This window comes from Dromiciops gliroides, chromosome 1, assembly GCF_019393635.1.
Source record: "Dromiciops gliroides isolate mDroGli1 chromosome 1, mDroGli1.pri, whole genome shotgun sequence".
NCBI lineage: Eukaryota > Metazoa > Chordata > Mammalia > Microbiotheria > Microbiotheriidae > Dromiciops > Dromiciops gliroides.
In genome coordinates, this window is record NC_057861.1 from 135,303,276 (window position 1) to 135,324,555 (window position 21,280).

At 39.5% G+C, this 21,280-nt stretch overlaps 1 protein-coding gene across 2 annotated transcripts in view; it reads left to right on the forward strand.

The window, feature by feature from the left end:
- Window positions 1-1,722: 1,722 nt before the first annotated feature.
- LRP12 (LDL receptor related protein 12) overlaps window positions 1,723-21,280 on the forward strand; it is a 135,823-nt gene continuing 116,265 nt past the window's right edge. For both annotated transcript variants that reach the window (XM_043974746.1, XM_043974755.1), the window contains exon 1: window positions 1,723-1,930. In XM_043974746.1, the coding sequence (XP_043830681.1) occupies window positions 1,852-1,930 (79 nt within the window). In that variant the 5' untranslated portion in view covers window positions 1,723-1,851. The remainder of the gene's footprint in view (window positions 1,931-21,280) is intronic.

The following is a 21,280-nucleotide window of genomic DNA, read 5'->3' on the forward strand; positions in this document are numbered from 1 at the left end:
AGACCTGGTTAGGCTGCTCTTCCTCTGACAGGACATAGGTCCTTTACCAGCTCTTACTGGAGACTTTCCTGCTTTGTAGAACTTGCTTTCCAGCTTTGTAGAACTTGCCAGAGCTTGCACCCTGTTATTTTTGTATTGTAAGATTCAAGGATTCTCTCCCTGTTGTGACGAGCCTTTTAAGATTGCCTTTAGTGGAGCTTGTTAAGAAGAACCTCTGTATTACAGAGTGCCATTTCACTGCAAGGAGAATGGTGCTAGTTCTTGCTAAATATTTTTCTTGGACTTGAAATTTCTCGGTATGTAATTACAAGTTAGTCAATTGTTATGCTCTGTACTAGTTATACTAAATTCTTTTGATACTCTCAGTTGCTGGAAAAGAAAATATACTGAAATGAGCAATTAGTAGGTCAACAGAAATACCATTGAGCTCAAATCTATTGCCGAGTTACACAGCTAGGACTAGCATGAAAAAGGTTTCTTAAACAGCCCTTGCTAACAGCTGATTGTCACGTTCAGAATTTCAGAGTCGGGAGGAAGAGGATTTAGATCAGGAAGAAACCCTGGCGATCATCTAGCACAAATCCCTCATTTTACATACGAAAAAACTGAGGCCCAAACACCAGGCGACTTGCTCAAAACTTTGCTGCTTAGAAGCTCCGCCAGTCATTTTTGGATAGTGGGCAAAATTGAGTTGGATGACGCTCGACACTGGTCTGTAAGATGCTACCACACTTTTTGCAGTTCCAAGCAGAATTCCGGGAGCGGTTCGCCTCCGCATCCTGGCCCAGCCTGGAACTCCCAAGCTGGGATGGGCCCCCAGCAGTTTCGACTGTCTTCAGCTTGGGAAGCGCCTCCACTTTGTGGCCTGACTCAAGGGTGCAAGAGAGTGACCGTGAGCGTGTGCGCGCGCGTGTGACGCAGCCTCTTCTGCCCGAAAATGTGTGCAAACATTATACACAGATGGGGGCTCCCCGTCCCGCAGCGTGAATGCTACCTCCTCCTCCCTGGAGTCGCATCAGTTCTCCATCTGGGAGCCCAGCAATCCCTTCTTCTCTCTCACGGTCACTCCGGTTCCTCCCATTCACCCTAGAGCCCCCGCCCCAACGAGGCCGGTCAAAGGGGAGCCGCCACTACCGGAGACCAAGCACGACAGCCTGCCTCACCTCCAACCCGCCCCCACCTCCCGCCCCCATCGCTCCGCTCCGCTCAGCTCCCGGCTCCCCAGCTGGAAGAGAGAAGACAGTCGCGGGCGTTTAGGCGCTCGGTCATCGATTGTCGCGGTCTGGCTCCTACATCTCCCCCTCCCCCTTCCCTCCTGAGACTCGAAACAGAATCCCAGCCTCTAGCTTAGAGGCTGGGAGGAAAAGCGGGACCAGGCGGGGTGGAGGGATTGCCGAACGCACGGATGAGTGTGTGTGGGAGCTCGCGTTCTGTCTGGCGAGCGGCGGCGGCGACGGCGGCGGCGGCGGCGGTGGGGGGGCTGTCTCAGTGGCGCGAGGCCGGTGCAAGCCCCCCCTCCCCCCTACGCCGGCGGCCCCCCGAGCGCTCGCTGCCTTGCTCCTCCGCGCCGCCTACTCCGCGCGGTGTCCTAGCGAGGCTCGGGGGGGGGAAGAGTGTGAGTGAGAGTGCGAGAGAGTGAGGGAGGGAGGGGGTGCGCGCGAGTCGCGGCGGCGGCTCCGGCGGCGGCGGCGGCTCCGGCAGCGGCGCGGGCTCCCTCCCCTCCCCCCCCCCCCCCCCCCCGCCGCGGTGTGTGCAGGGAGGGAGCAGCCGGGGGCTCGGCGGAGGCAGCGGCGGCAGCGGCGTCTCTATCCGGCTCCTCCTCCCGGTTCCCTCCATCCATCTGCCGTGGCCATGGCCCGTCGCGGGAGCACAAAGGAGCCCCCGGGTTGGAGGTCAGCGCGGCTCCTGCTCTTCCTCGTCAGTGTAGGCGGTAAGTGTCCTTCCCTCCCCCCGCACCCCCTCTTGGTCAGTGACTGAACAGAGCCGGGGACCCCCCCCCCTTCTATCCCCTCCTGGACTCCCCCTTCCTCCCTCCCCGAGGCCTCCCCCGGGACGGACAGAGGATAGCCCGGCTACGGGGCTCACAAAGGCGGCGCTTGTGCTCCCACCTGCGGGGGAGCATCGGAGTTGTCCTGGGCTTGAGGGCCCGGGCTCCCTTCCGAACCAACCCCCTGCCCCCACCCCCCCTCCACCCCCCCAAAAGAGGAAAAAGTGTTGGAGGGAACAGAGCCCTCCTTCCCTGTGGGCTGTTGGATCCGACTTCTCACCCTCGAGCACCCCCTCCCCACCCTCTCAGGAAGTTCTCTCCTCCCCCGAGCCCCCCTGCTCCCCGGTGTTCACGGGCTCCCTTCTCCCCAGCCTTGAGGGGCAGAGGCGCACTTCGTACGGGCATGCGGTATCCTAGTCACTTGGGAGAAGCCTGCTCGCACAGGAAGGCCTGTAGATAGTTTCCAGCTCCATCGCACGCTGCCTCCTGAGTGCTTTTTACCTTTTTCTTTCTGTCTTTCCTTGGAAGTCCAGAGCCCCGATGTCACTTCAGCACCCCTGGCATCCTCTGATTTTCTTCCGCTTTGTTTCCTAATGTTTGAAACGGGATAGAGGTGTCTTTACCTTCCGTGGTTAGGAAAGGAGAACAACAATTCAGAAATGTCTTTCAAATTTGAAGCTTCCTATAGGGCCTGGGAAGAGGACTAAGAGTAAACCAGGGGATATCCTAGTCTAGTGAAAGGAGGACTGAGAGGGGACACCCGGTTCCACCTTTTGACTCTAGCTTCTTATCCCATGTCGGACTACTCACTACACTTGGGGTCAGCACATAAAGTACCCAGAGTTGAACAGGAAAAAAAAAAGGGAAAATTAATTTAACTTTATTTGTTTTGGAGTCTGATTATGTCGGTAATAAGTACACTTCATTTGAATAGTAATATCTTCTCAGAGGATTCCAGTGATCATATGTCACAGATGAGCATTGTCATAGTCTTTTCTGAAAACACCCACCAGTGGTATATGTGGTAGCTGTCAACTCCTGGCAAGTTAGAAAGTATCAGAGTAAAATTATTTACTTAAAGTAGAATCAATCTACTGTTTCTTGTTTGTTAGCAGTTCTTTTAGATATTCTTTCAAATAATGACTCTTGGTCCTAATGGGTTAATATGATGTCTTTTGGATTTGAGATTATTGTTAGCATATTGTTTAGCATTATGTGTCTCAAAAACCTCATCTTGGATTAAGAAATCCTGGTTTAGAATTCCATCTTTATACCTACTGTTTAGCTGTATGACTGGTTATAACTTATTTAACCACATTGAACCATGTTTTCTTCAACCGTAATACAGTTATAATACCTGTACAGTGTTTCACAGGAGTTTTGAGAAAAGTATTTTGTAAACCTCATAATTTTTCTTTTTAAGATCAACATACATAATTCCTGATTGTACATTGCACGAATTAACAGTGATCTTCAGTTTATGGATCTGAGTTTTACACCAAAGATTAGTAAGCTGCCTTGTTCTTTTCAGCCTAACTGTGTGATTTAGCAGTTGGAGGGTTAGGGTAGTCCTGGGCAGCAAAGGTGGTAAGGAGAAAGGTGGAGGGAGTGGTGGTTGTCAGACTTAGTCTAAGAACTTGGGTATTCCTCAACTATATTTACTCGTTTAAACAAACCCAAGCCATTGACTTGAACTACTAGGTTACATTAGACTAGAAAAGACAATTGCTTGGTTTGCCTAGGTACCACTATTTTTTTATCTTTATCCCTTGAGTTTACACAGGAATTAGTTCAGCCTCTAGGGATGGGCCAACAGGAAATATGTACATAGGTTGTTTGCTTTCCTGCATTCTGTTCTACTTTCTTCATACATATACTGATCAATTGAGTCTTAACCAAAAAGTGAAGTTTTACACTAAGTGAAACATTAAAAAGTATTTTGTTTTTCAGTTTGCTTTCCCAGTTGTGACAAAAGAAAAGACCTAAACTCACTTTTCTGAAAATAGCTTTAAGGCCAAATATGAGCATAGACATAAAAGCTATTTTTTAAAAACTAGGAATGATTATTCCAAGCATGACTTCCCAAGCCATTTAAGAATTTCAGTGTGCAGGAAAAGAGGAGGAGAGAGAGCCAGGCAGACCATCAAGCAATGCCTCTACTGTGATGAAAGGAAACCATTGCCCTACATCTATCTGGGAAACTTATATTTGTGTTTGTACATTTTCTCTTTTCATTTATCCAACCATATCTGGATTTATGTCACAGTCTAAAGACTGGAATATTTTGTATCTTGAAAAATACACGAGTTTCTGGGACTTTGTTTAAAAAGCATTTTCTGACTAGTATAAATGTCTTCAAAAGGAATTCTAATGTGCCTTAAAAGAACTAATTCTTCCCAGTAACTGTAGCATGGATCCTGCCATGAAGACCATGATGTTTGGCTTATGTTGAGCTATTTCCATCTCTTAACTGCTTCACACAGCCCTTTCTTGGCTATCAACTTTAATGTTGCATAGCTTTGACTTTTACTTTGATAACTCTGAAACATTTCATGTGCTTGCCTTATGTGCTTCTCTGCATTTATTTGCTTTGGCATGCATATTCTCACATGACCGTTATGGGTGAACTCAGATGTGTGGCTTTGATACTTACAAGTAACTTTTCTGAACTCCAAAGCCTTATTTGCAATTTCTGAATTATTATATAAAGGAGAATTTTTTTTTCTTTTTGAAGAAATAGCTGAATAGGTACAATTCCCTACTAACAGTTGCTATATCTTCACAGTGTTGTAAGCTCAAAGGAACGAGCAGCAAAGGACTGAATTGCAGGGGCATGCTCTTTGTCTTACCTGTAAGTTTGCTTGTAGTTTTGAAGGGACGCGATCACTAGTGATAATCAGGATCTCTCCCCAGGAACTCTGCTGGTACTATTAGCAGTAAGGGGAAAGGACTGGACCAGTAATTTCATTGGTATATATATAGGAAACTCCTTGATGAGGAAATTCCTTTTACCAATGCAGGTTGTCACCTATCTACAATTTAGAGTCCTCAGAGTAGTTGAGTAATTTGCCCTGGATCACATAGTATATGTCAAAGGTGGGACATGAACCCAGGTCTTCTTGACTCTAAAAAAATGAGCTTTTTGTCCACTTTGCTAAACTCTTACTATTAGCAGTTTTTTTTTTAAGTGCTTTCTAGAATCCCAGATATGAATGTGTTTTCTAGGGCTATCAAGTATCATATGTAGCAGTCTTGTTTCTATCTATGTATCCCCATTCTCAGCAAATGGGAATAGCTTTATTGTTTTTAAAAGCCTTTTTATCTCCCAGATGAAAGTTGAATATATTAGTTCTATGTGTACATGCATCTCTGAGAACTATATGCAGATTTCAGAATTCTGTATCTGGATTATTTAACCCTGAGAAGATTGAGAAATGTTGCTTGCAATTAATGTTTGGAAGAAAATGAAGGTTTCCTTAATATTTGATGGCATTTATCACTAAGCTGACTGTCGACCAATAATGTTTTGCTGACTTTGCAAATTAATTCAATAAAGACTGTTAAGTCTCTGTTCTATGGACAACATTTATATATATGGGGGAAGAGATAAAGGACATGAGTTTTACACTTAAATTTAAGTCTTTTGCATGTCAGTCAGTCAATAAATATTAAGTGCCTGGTGTGTGCCAGGCACTATGCTAACCGTTGGAGATGCTAAGAAAGGCAGATAGTTCCTACTCTCAAAGAGCTCATAATCTAGTGGAGTAGACAGCATGCAAACTACTAAACAAACAAGCTATATACAGGATAAAAAAGAAATAATCAACAGAGGGAAGGGCCTAGAATTAAAAAGATTTGGGAAAGGATTCCTATAGAATGTGGGATTTTAGGTGGGACTTAAAGTAAGCCAAGACGTATAGATTAAGGAGAGCATTCCATACATGAGGGGCAGTCATTGAAGATGCCCTGAGTTGGAAAAAGGGAGTATCTTGTTCAAGAAATATCAAAAGGGAGGGGGGGGGAAGAAATAGCAAGGAGGAAAAAAGAGAGGGTGAAGGATATAAGATGTAAGAAGATAGCAAAGTATTCTATATGTTATTTTGTATATTTAGTATTATCCTTATGTTACTTTCTGATGAGTCAATAGCATTTTATAAATTATTTCTTTAAAAATTCACCTAAAAGTTCAAATTTTGGAGAGAATGTAGAACCTCCTAGAAGGTGGGAAAGAAAACCTGAACTTGAGCCTGGTCAGTAGTCAGTTCATTTTTGTTCAATATATTTTATGCAGCATACTGCTTTGTTTGAATTCACAATCAAAATGATACAGAACAGGGGCAGCTAGGTGGCACAGTGGATAAAACACCGGCCCTGGATTCAGGAGTTCCTGAGTTCAAATCTGGCCTCAGACAATTGACACCTACTAGCTGTGTGACCCTGGGCAAGTCATTTAACCCTCATTGCCCCACAAAAAACCAAAAAAGCCAAACAAACAAACAAACAAAAAAAATGATATAGAACATCAAGACCAGTGTGAAAAACAGATGGAAACAGCATATTCTATAGAATTCTAATTTGTCATCAAGTAGGAAGTTGTTCTCCCAGATATTCAGTCTTATTTATCCCAATTCAGCCTTGTTTGTTCGTATTTTAGCCCATTCTACTGAGCCATATAACTTGGTGACACCAAAGATCTTTCTTACTATCACTCATATCTCCAAGACCTACAACTTTGAAGTCTCACCCTGTCCACAGCTTTCTATTCTTCCACCTCTAGTTATATGATCTTGAACAAGTCACTTAATATCTGAACCTCAGTTTCCTTATCTACAAAATGGGATAATGAATCATATATCTGTCTCACAGAATGGCTTTGAGGAAGTGCTTTGTAGACCTCAAAACATTATATCTAATTAATATTTGCTTTTACTGTGACCTCTGGTTAGTGAGAAAACACAAAATGTTCTGTAAGTTACAGAAATAGCATCTATATAGATCCAGAAAAAGACCTTAGAAATCATTTAGCCCAACCTCTTTATTTTACACATGATCAAACTGAGGCCCAGAGAAGTTGAAACTTGCCCAAGATCAAACAAGTATTAAGTAGCAGGTCCTGGAATTGAGCCTAGACCTTCTGAATCCATTATCCAGAGATTCCATTTTAACCTACTTTCCCTTGTCTAGGTTTTCATGACACCACTTTCCTGGTTCTCCAGGTTCTACCTGTCTGACTACATCTCAGGGTTTTTTTTTTCTTTTTTCTCTCTCTCTTTTTTTGTGGAGGGCTGGGGGGCAGATCTTGCTCCTGGTGATAACAACTAAATGTGAATACCTTTTATCGGTCTGTCCTGAGCCCTCTTCTCTTCTTACTCTACACTTTCTCCCTTGGTGATTTTATCAGCTCCTAGGGGTTCAATTATCATCCTTATCCAGATAATTCTTCCATCTATTGGTCAAGCCTTAATCTCTCTGTTGATCTTTACTCTAGAATCACCAAATACCTATTAGACACCTGAAACTGAATGTCTCATAGACATTTTAAATGCATTATGTCTAAAACCAGAACTCATTATCTTACCTCCAAAGTCATCCTCTTCCGAACTTCCCATTTTCCATTGAGAATACCACCATTCTCCCAGTTGTCCATGCTGGAAACCTCCTTGTCACTATCAGCTCCTCACTCTTACCCCACATGTTCTATCTGTTGTCAAGTCTTGTTTCTATCTTTGCAACATCTGGTATACTTCTCTTTCTCTCCTCTGACAACTGCTATCTCTCTGGTACTTGGCCCTCATTACTTCTTGCCTGGAAGATTACATTTGCCTTCTGAAGTCTGTCTGCCACAAGTCTTTCACTACTCACAGTCTGTACTCACCTCAAGCTGTCCCAGTGATCATCCTAAACCACAAGTCATGTCAAGGACTCACTATTACCAGCAGGATCTAATATTAAATGCTTTGTTTAGCTTTTAAAGCCTTTTACAACTTGACCTTTTTCTCCCTCTCAGTGTTTTTATACTTCAGTCTTCTCTACATACCTTACAATTCAGCAATAGAGCCCTTCTTGCTGTTCCTCAGATATAACACACAGAAAATTTGAAGCCTTTTCCCCGGCTGTTCTCATACCTTGAATACTCTCCCTCTCTATCTCCTAACTTCCCTGGCTTTCTTAAAGACTTAGCTCAAATTCTACCTTCTCTGCAGGAGGCCTTTCTTGTTAATTTAATTTCCCTTCCTGCTTCACCCCCCTCACCTCCTCCAGTAACTTCCCTCTGAGATTATCTCCAATTTACTTTTTATGTATTTTGTATGTACAGAGTTGTTTGAATGTTGTCTTCCCCATTAGATTGAGAGCTCTTTGATGGCAGGGACTGTTTTTGCTGTTCTGTGTATCCTCAGTATTTAGCGCAGTGCCTAGCACATGGTAAACTCTTAAATGCTTGATGACTTGACTTGACTAGGGATACAAATATAGATGAGGCTTCATAGAGGAGATGACGATTCAGATGGACCTTGAAGAAAGAAAGAGAAAATTCAACTGATGAAGATGGGGAAGAAGCCCATTTTAAGCAGGGTGGACAACATGAGTAAGGGCACAGTAACAGAAAAGAGCAAAATGAAAACTAGAGTTGGGGGATGGGGCATTAAATAATCTATAATATGGAGTACTTAACAGGAAATAGCATGAGATAAGATAGATAAATATAAGTTCCTACATGGAAGGTGCATTGATGCCTGTTTGTGGAGGGTCTAGAATGCCAAGGTCAAGAGTTTATAATATAATTTTTCTATAGGCAATAAGGAGCTACTGAACTCTTTTGAGTAGAGGAGTGACATAGGCAGTGCATTTGGAGGAATGCTTTGGAAAAGGGTAAAATGTAGGAAGAAGAATTAGGAAGGCCTGAACTAGGATAGTTAGATTGAGAGTGAAAAAGATATCATGGAGATGAAATCAATAGGATTTTGCAGTTGATTGGATGTGGGGATGGGCTGAGGGAAAGTGAAGTGCCAAAAATGACTTGAGTCCCTATCTCATTTCTTATGACTATTCCAGATGTTTCCCTCTTTCTTACCTCCTACTCCCACTCCCCATATTTATTATAGTAGATGACTTATTCACTAAGAAGACTGAGACCATGTAGTATAAATTTCCTCGGCATCCTGGTTTTTTCCCTATTCTTTAAAATTCCTCTGCTTCATTATCTATTCAAGAAGATAAGAAGTATCCCTTTTTTTCATATCTAACAGATAGTATGGTGCTGTGGATAGAAAATTTTGACTTTAAGCATTGTGACAGGATATAAGTTATTTAACCTTTTAGTACTCCAGGCAATTCTCTAAGACTCTTTAAGTTGTCAATTAGTTGCTTGGTGAATTTTATGGGAGGCAGGACTTTCTATGCCAGTGAACTCATAGGTCTGGTGATAAAAAGAAAAGAAAAAGTGGTTTCTTCACCTTTTCTTCCACACTGTCTACTCATTCATTATTTCCTTATAATCAGACTTCCATTCCCCTCATTCAGTCAGCAAGCATTTATTAAGTGATTGCCATGTATCAGGCAGGAACTGTGCTAACCTCTGAGATCTAAGGTCCCCATTGGTCAGCTTATCAAAAGCCAATAGGCTGTTTTGGTCTTCATCTCCTTGACCTTTTAGTTTTTTGATGCTGTTGACCCTTCCTTATGTCTACTTCATCTTTCCTTATTAGCATTATCAAAATCTACTGTTTTCTGTCTATAATGGCTTCTCTGTCTTCTTTGTTGGCTCTTCATCTTCCTGATCCATTTATGTGGGTGTTTTACAGTTGTTGTCCTTGGCCCTCTGTTTTCTGTACACACTCTCTCTCAGCCATCTAATTTCACTCACTTTGAAGTTTCAGCTTCAACTACCACCTTTATGCAGATGACTCTAAAATCTGTATCTCCAATTTTCTAGACTTTTTCTCCAAGCTCCAAGAAGTGTATATACAATAGAATTATCTACAAATTGATCTCCTGCTAGCACCTCAAACTTAAAATGCTCCAAATCATGCTTATTTTTACCCCCTTAAATGTGTTTCTCTGTATATCACTCTTTCTGTTTGTGTATTACTTCCCCTGCTCCCCCCTCCCCCAATATTTTAAATCTTGGGGATAGTTTTGGTCACTGCAGAGCTGCATAATACTCTGCATTGTATCACAGTGCTTTCTCTCTTGATTATGCCATTGATGTACTTCTTGTATATTAGTCAGTCAGTAAATATATATTAAATGCTTACTGTGTGCAAGGCACTGTGTTAAGTGCTGGAGATACAAAGAAAGGAAAAAGACAGGTGGAAAGGTTAGGGGTGGAGGAGGGCTTTGAATGTCAGAGGATTTTGATACTGGAGGGTAATGGTTTACAAGCATTTATTGAGTGCTTATTATCTGTCAGGCACTATGCTAAGCCCTGAGGATACAAAGAGAAATTTTAAAATACTCTCTTCCTTCAAGGAGCTCACACCTTAATGAGAGATACCAACATGCCAAGAATTATACCTACAAGATACATTCAATATTTGTGGGAGGTAATCTTAGAGGGAAAGAACTAGCAGTGGAATGAACTAGAAAAGGTCCCCTATAGAATGTGAGATGAATCTTGGAGGAAGCCATCTGTCTCCTTTCTCCATTCCTACTACCACCATTCTCATGCATGTCATTTGCCTGGGCTGTTTTTTAGTAACCTTTCAATAGTAAGAGATATTTATAAAGAGTTTTCAAGGTTTGTACTTACCCAAGTATAGATTCAGTTAGGTTATTCCCTTGCTTAGAAAATCTTAAATGGCATTTTGTTTATTGAGTAAAGATTAGACTTTGCCCCATATTCAAAGCCTTCCACTTCCTTATATTTCCTACCTTATTCTGTTCCATCTTGTCTTCTCAAGAGATCACCTCCTCTCAAGAGATCCCCACTCCCTCTTACCTTCAACCTTTCCCTGTTTATTGCCTACAGACATGCGCATGTTTCCCCCATCTTCATGAAACCCCTACTTGATTTCCTCCATCAACTGTTGATCCATAATTTGCCTGCTTTATCTTGCTAACTTCCTTGAGAAGACTGTTTGCAATAGGTACTTTCAGGTTTTCTCTTCTCAGACTCTTTTTAACCCTTTATAATCTGGCTTCCAACCTCATCATTCAACAAAAATTGCTCTTTCCAGGGTTACTAATGGTGTCTTAATAGCCAAATCTAATGACCTTTTCTCAATCTCTCTTGGCCTCTCTTCAGCCTCTTACACTGTCAGTTAATCTCATCTCCTTGATAATCTCTTCTTTCTAGGGTTTTGTGACTGTACTTTCTGGTTCTCCAACCTGTCTTCTCCTTCACTATCTCCTTTGCTGGATCTTCATGTAGGTCATACCTGCTTGCCATGTCCCACAGAGCTCTGTTCTGGGCTCTTCTCTTCTGCCTCTGTACTTTTTCACTTGGTGATCTCATCAACTCCTATGGATTAACTTGTCATTTCTCTGCTGATGCTTCTCAAATTTACTTATCCAACCTTACCCATTCTGCTGACCTCTGACATCTCCAATAGATGTCCTGAGACATGTCGAACTCTGCATGTTCAAAACTGAACTCATCATCTTTTCCTCCCCTGTTTCAAATTTACCTGTTAATGTTGAGGGCACCACCATCTTCCCAGTCTTTCAGGCTTGAAACTTAGGTGTCATACTCAATACCTCATTCTCACTCCCCATCTCCAAGGCCTGTAGATGTCACCTTTGTAGCATCTCCCCAGGATGCCCCCTTCTCTCCTGACACTTCATCAAACCCTCATCACCTCATGACTGGACTATTATAGTCTCCTGATGAGTCTGCCTTCCTTTCTCAACCTCTCTCCCCAGCCCTCACCCCCCATAAATTCCTTATCTCTAGGATCAAATATAAACCTCTGTTTGACATTCAAAACCTGTATTTATAATTCATCTGCCAAACCCCCAGTCTTTCCATCTTTTTTTCCCCTTTCTTTGTGTATTCAGCAGTTAGTGCAGTGCCTAGCACATAATAGGTACCTAATAAATGTTTGCTGACTGATTGCTTATCTCATGGTATTTCCCTCTCAGAATGCTACATTTCTGCCAAGTAGATAACTTCCTTTCCCTTTAAACTTGAATTGCACATTTCAGACACTGTCTTTGCTAATGCTGATCCCCATGCGAGGAATATCCTCTTTCCCCCCCCTCACTTGTTTAATTCTCTATATTTTTGTCCTTTAAAACTCACCTTAAATACTGCCCTTTTACATGAAGGCTTCCTCCATTCTCCTTTTCTTTCTGTTATTGATCTCTCTCCTTATATCTTCTCACATAATACTTTGTTTTGCAATTAATTCCATAATGCATTTGTTATCCTGTATTACAGTTACCAATGTATCTTCTCCCCTAATCCCCCTTATCCCACATAGATCTTACCTCTTTGTGAGCTGAGACTGACTTATCTAAAGTTTCTTATCTCCTATAGCCCCTAGCATAGTATTTTGTATAGTGAAATGCTTGTTGAGTGAATGGCTGGGACTAATCTACTATCAATTGGTTTCAGAGAATAGTCATATTTTAGGGTACATTTTGAGAAGGAAGGTTTCCTAGAAGAGAATTGAAGGAAAGTAAATGAACTCGGAAGAACTCTGAAGATAAGATTTAGAGAGAACAAAGGTGAAACATAGGAGATGAAAAATTAGAGGAAGTCATAGAAGATATTTGGGCTGGAGTTTCAGCTGAACAGGAACTTGATAGGGTATTTAGAAAGTTTTTATAGGTTTAATGCCAAAAAAGGAAGAGATCTTTGTGACCTTTGTTTTTTGGTTTTTTAAATTAAGAGACCTTGGGAGCAGGAGAAAAGATTGGAAATTTAAGTAGGAAAAATGAAATTTGGTATTTTTACTTGAGAATTTTAATCTTTTTAGAGAGATGTAAGGTGTCAGGATATGCTTACTTTTCAGGTTAAGTAGTTAATAACCCTGATTTTTTAAACAGTGTTAGTAATCTTGAATGAAAACATGAGGTTATGTTGATTATCTTCTTGATAAAGCCTTGTCAAAAAGTAATTTTTCCTTCCTCTGTCCACTATGGATGAGAAAACTCTGACTATATGATATAGTAGAGTCTAATACTTGTATTCAATTACACTGTACTTAGTTGGAAATTCTCGATTTGAGTCCTGACTGAGACTGGCTATATAACACGTGACTATATAACAATTTTCTCATCTGTAAAATGTGGGCAACTAAGTGGTACAGAGGATAGAGTGACAGGTATGGAGTCAGGAAGAATTATTTTTGTAAGTTCAAATCTAGCCTCAGAAATTTACTATGACTCTATGTAAGTCACTTACCCCTGTTTGCCCTAGTAACTCATCTGTAAAATGAGCTGGAGAAGGAAATGGCAAACCACTCTGGTATCTTTGCCAAGAAAACCCCAAATGGGGTCATAAAGAGTCAGACACAACTGAAGTGACTGAACAACCAAAATGTGGTTTACAATATTTCTAACACTATCTCACAGGACTGTTTCAGGGAAAGTACATTGCATTTTCCTTCACTCTCTTCTCATCTACCTTGCCTTTTGTAAAATGGCTACTCCTTCCACTTCCCCAAACCCCCAATCTTCCTATCCTAGCAATTTATTTCCCATAAAATAACCACAAGTTTCAAAAGTTCCATGGCCATGTCATTAAGACCTACTGGTTTTTGGGGCAGCTAGGTGGAGCAGTGGATAAAGCACTGGTCCTAGATTCAGGAGGACCTGAGTTCAAATCCAGCCTCACACACTTGACACTTACTAGCTGTGTGACCCTGGGCAAGTCACTTAACCCTAATTGCCTCAGCCCCCTCCCCCCCCCCAAAAAAAGACCTACTGTTTTTAAGTTGGTAAAATAATGGAAATACTGTTTTGTTAGATTTAGTTCCATGCAATCATGAAACTTTGGTGGATTCTAAGGAATTCCCATAGCTTCTACTCTGGGAACACTTTGGACTCTGGTCCAGTCCTGAAGAAATTTGGATTATTTAACCTAGAGAAGAGAAGGCTTAGGAAACTTAAAATGCATGAAGAAATATTTTAGTTAATAGTTCTCTTTCATTGGGGACAAGATAGGTGGGAACGGGACTTAAAGGAACTAGTATTTTTTGAGGAATCTAGTTAAACACCTTTCACTGGTTGAAGAACTCTGAACAGTGCAATGTAATAACTTATGTTGATTCCAGTAGACTATGATCTAGGTCAGGGCTTCTTAAACTTTTTCCACTTCTGACCCCTTCTCTCCTGAGGAATTTTTACACGACTCCAGGCATATAGGTATATAAAATAGATATACATAACCTTTTACTGTTGCCAGATTTTTCGCAACCCTCACATTCAGTTACCTGGTCAAGATCCACAGTTTAAGAAGTTTTGATTAATGCCATCCATGTCCTGACAGAGAGGTGATTGACTCAAGAAGCAGACAGTGTAGAGATTTATTTTGCTTAATTATGTACAAAGGCTTATTTTTGTTATTTTCTGTTAAGTTGGAGAGATGGAGAGAAAAAATGCTTGCTAATTGAAGCTTGTTAATTGAAAAACAAAATAAAATGAAAGATTTTTAAAAAAGGAGTCCAGGAAGCTGAAGATCGTATTAGTAATCAGCCTTGCAAATAACTTTGCCCAGGTTGAATATTTTTTGCCTGGTGAGTGTCATGGACTAGGTACTAGTCCTGTGATTGAATGGCATAGGGAATTCCTGAAAATGAGGGAACTCTGCAGATTGGCATCTTCTCTGTAACTTATAGTCTTTGTGAGTTGCCTAGAGCTCTGAAAGAATAAAAGAGTTGCCCGGAGTTATGAAGTATATATGTGTCCGAAATTGGAACTTGAACTCAGGTCTTCCTGCCTTCAAATTTAGGTTTCTATCCACTATGCCATGGTGTCCGTCCTCTTTAGTAAGTAGTAAAGAATAATTTTTATCTTTCAGAGAAGGTATATCTGTCTTTCTGTCTGTCTCTATATCTATTTAGCTATACACAAGTGACTTGTAAATTGTAATGCTCATTTATAAAATGATTTTTTTTAGTTGCCACCTTAGCATAGTGTAGTTTATTTAGAATGATTATAGCTTTTGTGGGACAGGAAACTCCAAAGTGGATGAAGCTGTTTGACTAATTTTCTAGTTTAACTGTCATCTTTCACCTTACCACACTATTAGTAACAATTTTGACAAGAGGTGAAATTTTCTTTAGCCTATATACGAGTGAAATGAGAGTAACTTAATTAAACTCTTATATTTTACTTAGTCAAGAAAGTGAAACATTTTAGTATCACAGAAGATTAAGGAATGTAGAAGGAGATTACTATTGGAATTTACCTTCCTTATTAAATGTATGAAGGAGAATGTTCTAATTATTTACCTGACATGATTTAGTGAAACTACCTAAAGCACAGTTATAAACCAGGATGCTATAGGGTAAAAAGTGTTCTGAAATGGACATGGAAAGACTGGGATTTGCATCTTATCTCTATCACTTGGTATCTTTTTTAACTTGGACAGGCCAGTTTACCTTTCTCAGTCTCACTTTTCCTCACTATGAAATGGGAATTATCATGCACTATTTTATAGTTGTGTTGTATATTGTTAGAATGGAGAAGACTGCTGGTTCTTCCATTGTCATTTCTATTTGTTCTATTCTGCAACAGTATTTAATTTCTTGGGCTTTTGTCCCTGTCTTTTTAAAAACTAGCTAAAGATATGTTTACATTTTCTTTCACAGGCCAATGCTGACCTATCTTTTTAGAGCAAGGGTAAATTGTTAATTGAAAAATTAGATAAAATGAAAAACAAAAGAAAAAAAGAGTCTAGGAAAAACTTAACTCAATATAATTGTGTGTGTGTGTGTGTGTGTGTGTGTGTGTGTGTATTCTATGGAAATTCTTACCTTCTGAGGATGATTTAGGTCCATTTTTTTCCCCTTAGAAGCAAAAGTATATACTAAAAATAAGTGACATTGAACTACTTTTGATTTTCTTGAACTCTAGGAGTAGAAGATAAATGTGCTCTGATAATAAAATTTCTGATCATAGCCTGATGAGGCTAAATTTTCCTTGCTGTTAAAAATCCAAGTATAACATAGGATTTGGAGAGTTCTGCTACTAGATTGTGCCGTTGATAGAGTTTTGGGCCTGGAGTCACCAAGACCTGAGTTTAAAAGTAGCCTCAGAAACTTAGTAGCTGTATGACACAGAAACTTATTAGCTGTATGACCCTGGGAAAATTATTTAACCTTGGTCTGCCTGAATTTTCTTATCTGTAAAATGGAAATAATAATAGCATCTACTTCCTAGAGTTACTCTGAGTATCAAATGAGACAATATTTGTAAAGTGCTTAGCGTGGTCCCTGGCATGTAATAGGAGCTTAATAGACTTATCCCCTTCCTTGATGACTCTGTACTTTAGCATAGGTATTAAAAAAAACTCCTGATTGCCATATTTTGAAGGAAATTCATGGACTATAGTTTTGTTTATACTCAAACTTAGGGCTAATTATTTAAGTAATTCTTTTTTGATAAGATTGTTAGCATATGAACTCCTTGTAGGAAATGAGCTGTGTAAAAGCACAACATACTCATGAAATGAAAATACTTTCATTTGATAAAGACAAAAGTTCTTTAAATCATTTGGGAAATAGAAGTGTAAATAGAAGTACAATTAATTATTAATTTTTCTTACTTAGCATATATGAAAAAGATCACATAGATCCAGGATATGGAACGTACCTGAAAGACCATCTAGTCCTCTTTTATTACAGATGAGGAAACTGAGAACTTTAGAACATTAGTGAGTTCCCTAAAGTTCCACAAGTAGCAACTTTGTGCTCCAAGATTGGGTATAAACCCAGGTCATTTGACCCCAAAGTTCTTTATGTTGCACTATCATGCTTCCTTTGAAGTTGTGAGTAATAATTCATTCTTTACTTTTGGTCATGTCAAGACTGGACTAGTCTTACTCCTAAATGGAAAGGCATTTAAATTTTTATATACCTCCTTTTACATTGTTTCCAAAGGACTCTTCACTTATTGTAGGAGTGCCTTTAGTGAAATACACTAAGGCTTAGAGAAGAAAAGGATTGGAAGGTGTCACCATGGACCTGAGAAAGTACAGGCTAGCGAGAACAGCAGCACCCTGAGGCTCTGCTGAGGTCCTTGAGCTACAGGTGGATATTTCATGTGTATCCACTTCAGCTCCTTTTCACCTTAGAACAAGTAAATAATATTCTTTTATGAATCTTACTCAATTTAAACTTCATATAAATTCTAAAATATTCATATTACGTAGTTTTAATTAAGATATTTGTATCTTTCCAACTGAATTAACTCAAATTACTAGAATTTAAACTTATTTGCCCAAAAAATGGAGAGTAGGGATAGGGTAAGTCACTTACATCATCATCATCATCATCATCATAATTAGTAAGTCTTTAATAATAAAACATTTCTAAATGAAGCAAAGAATCAACATGTTGTTCTGATCAATCTATTTACTTGAGGTTTATGGAATTCATTATGGTTAGGGTAAGAAAAAAGTTTTATGTGATGTACCAAAAAAGAGAATACCTTCAGCTTTTGAAAATAGACCCTATTTACTGGCTGTGCTTCTAATCCTTTTTATGCTCATGAGTTCCTTTGAATAATTTAAATTGCCTCATCAGTTGCTACAGCTAATTCAGCCCTTTTTAAGTTTGGAGCTAAGCTTTTTCTCACTTTTCTTCATTATTTTTTCCCTCCTCTTACGTTGTTTAAACTGGTACCCCAGTGATCTCAGTTCTGCTATAAAACAACCTTAACTATATGTGAGTGCCCCAAACCAACCTAGAGGTGATTCAGAACTCTGGACATTCCAGAACTATTTTTAGACATTTTTAGCCCTCATTATCTGGTGAAGTTGGAAGGTTCTTTACCTTTCTTTTTCTCATAGGGATGGGTTTCAGTTTTCTATGGCATTTATTGTTTCTAACAATAATTATTTGATAGTTAAATATGATTTGAAGATAAAAGTATCAGTGTTAAACTGTAGACTTGAGGATTCAGTGGGTAGTTGGGGTACAGTGGATGTGGATCACTTGACTTCAAGTGATGGTTTTGCTGCTTACTACATATGTGTGACCTGCCATGGTAGGTTATCATTGGAAATATGCTACAACATAATCAAACTTGTCATGCATCTTTTGATTGCTCTTTGGATTATTTGAAACTGTTTCTTTGAAGATTGTGGTATTCGGTGATTTTCAACCATATGGCTTCATCATGAATAAATTTATATTTAAAACGATGATGGGTTTTTGTACTAGGCAACAGCTTGGGATCATTGAAAGGTAGTCAAAAAGCATTTATTAAATGCTTACTTTGTGCCATGCAATTGTACTGTGTCGATGAGACAAAGAAATGCAAAAAACAAAAACAAATCTTAAAACAAACTGCTTTCGAAACTAATAGTCTTTGCTTTCAAGGAGCTTGTAGTCTAATGGGAGAGATAATCTACAAACAAGGATAAATTGTAGCTAATCAGCAGAGGGAAATTACTAGCCTTATGGGGTATATGGAAAGACTTCTTCCAAAAGGTGGGATTTTAACTGAGACTTGAAGGAAATTGGGGAAGCTGAGAGATAAACATGAGGACAGAAAGGTTAATTCTAGATATATAGACAGTGATATAATGCATGGGGTTGAGAGATGGGAATGTCTTGTGTGAGGAACAGAAAGAAGGCCAGTGTCACTGAATCACAGAGTACATGGAAAAGAGTAAGGAGTAGGAGACTGGAAAGGTAACAAGGGAAGAGCAATATAATTCTCATGTGAAATTCAGTTTATTCTCCTCCTCCTGTTCAGTTTTGGGACCATCTCATTGTCATGTGATCAAGTATTTAAAATTGGGGTCAGTTTTAGAGGTAAGCTAGCCCATATCCTTCTCCTCCTCCTCCTCCTCCTCCTCCTCAGTTGGGGTTAAGTGACTTGCCCAGGGTCACATAGCTAGTAAGTGTTAAGTGTCCGAGGCTGGATTTGAACTCAGGTCCTCCTGACTCCAGGGCAAGTGCTCTATCCACTGTACCACCTAGCTGCCCGCATCTCCTTCATTTTTATAAAATTTATCATTTTTCCAGTTACCAACCATTTATTTTCTTTCCCTCTCACTTCATTTTAGAATGACTGGAGAAATTCACAATTCCACCAATAGTGTATTTGTTTTCCTGCAAACCCTCTGACATTTATCATTTCCTCTTTTGTCATCTTGGTAAATAGAACCTGAGAGCTACTTTAATTTGCATCTTACTAATTATTAGTGTTTTGGAGCATTTTTAAACTATGGTTGTTGATACTTTGTATATGTTCCTTTGAAAACCACCCATTCATACCTCTTGATGAATGACTCTTACTCTTATGAATTTAATTTTTCTTTCTATATCATAGATGTGAGGCCTTTATTAGAGAAATTTGCTGCAAAGATTTTCTCTGTTACCTGTTTCCCATTTTAACTGCATTAGTTTTATTGGGAAAAAAAACTTTCAAATTTTATATTATCACAGTTACCCATTTTATCCTGTCCTTTTTTTTTTTTGTCATGAATTCTTCCTTTAATCCTTAGATCTAAAAAGTAATTTCTTCCATGTGATTCTAATTTTCTTATGATGTCACCTTTTATGTCTAAGTCATGTATCCATTTGGAATTTATCTTGGTATACTGTAAGAGATAGTAATCTCTAACTAATTTCTGCCAGACTGCTTTCCATTTTCCCCAACAGTTTTTGTCAAATAATGATTCCTTACCTCAGTACCTGGAGTCTTTGGGTTTATTGAACATTATATTCTATATTCTTTTTGCTCATATATATTGTATTACTAGTCTGTCACTGATTAACATCATTTTAAAACCAGTACCAAATTATTTTGATGAATCCTGCTTAATTTAAGGTCTGGTAGATCTAGACTCCTTTCTTTCCCACCTTATAAGATTCTTGACCTTTTTTTCCTCCAGATGAATTTTATTTTTATTTTGCATAGCTCTGTAAAATAATACTTTGGTAGTTCAATATGGCACAGAATAAGTAGATTAATTTAAGTAGCATTGTTATTTTTATTTTAATGTCCAGCATGCCCATGAGCAATTAATATCTGTCTACTTATTTCATTCTTCATTTCTACAAAGAATGTTTTATAGTTGATTCATATAGTTCTTGGGTGTGTCTTCACAAATCGACTTCCTAATATTTTTATGCATATCCTGTAGTTATTCTAAATGTAATTTCTTTTTCTTACTGTTGGGTTTTATTCTTTATAGGAATGCTGATAAAAAAACAGTTTAAAGGATTTCATGAAAGAAATGTATGATCAAAACAGATCATAGACTGACTGGACATGTGGTTTGTGCCATTTGAAATTAGATGGGGGTGCCTATATCTGTCCCAAGTTTTAGGGAATTTAGCTGGGATTTCTAATATATTGTTACTTAGAAATTAGAGGCTATAGCACCAGTTTGGGGCATAAAAGCATTTATTAAAGCATATTAAATGTTAGTAAAGAGAAAGTACATGGCTCTGAAAGTTCAGAAGCCCTACTTACTTAGGATAGAGGGGAGAGAGAGTGGGCCCTCGGGGCTGCTCCTTCAGTGTCCCAGGCCAAGAGAGTGTGAGAGAGCATAAGCTCTCTGTGGTCCGGAGGAGAGATGGCCTTTATACACTGCTCCAAGCTAATTGGCTAGCATCTTTCAAATCTATTGGCTTACTGGACTTGAGGGTGGTCTAGGAGTATGTGCTGAGGTCAGAGTCTCAGAGGACAGACCCTCTGAGGGAAAAGGCTTTCAGGTAGGTATGGTTTTAATCTTTATTATCTCTATTCACAGTTCACGGTCCAACTTGACTGACTCTGGGCCTATCTTAAAAGTTCAGGCAGTTAGGCCCTTGAGTTAGGGGTGAGTCTCTGGGATCCCCAAAACCCATTATTTTCTCACAAGTTAAAAAGTGAGTGATAACTTATGAACATCATTGGTATTTTCCCAGTGTCAGAAAGTTTCAAAGAAAATTCTTAGAAGTTTGGATGAACCCTCTGTGACAAACTTATGACAGAATATGGACAAAATATCTAAGTTCCCTTTTCGTTCTAAACCTGTGACTCCTAGAGTAAAGAATGAATGGGTTGTGGTCTTCTTCTTCTTTTTTTTTTTTTTTTTTTTTTTGGTGAGGCAGTTGGGTTTAAGTGACTTGCCCAGGGTCACACAGCTGGCAAGTGTTAAATGTCTGAGGTCAGATTTGAAGTCAG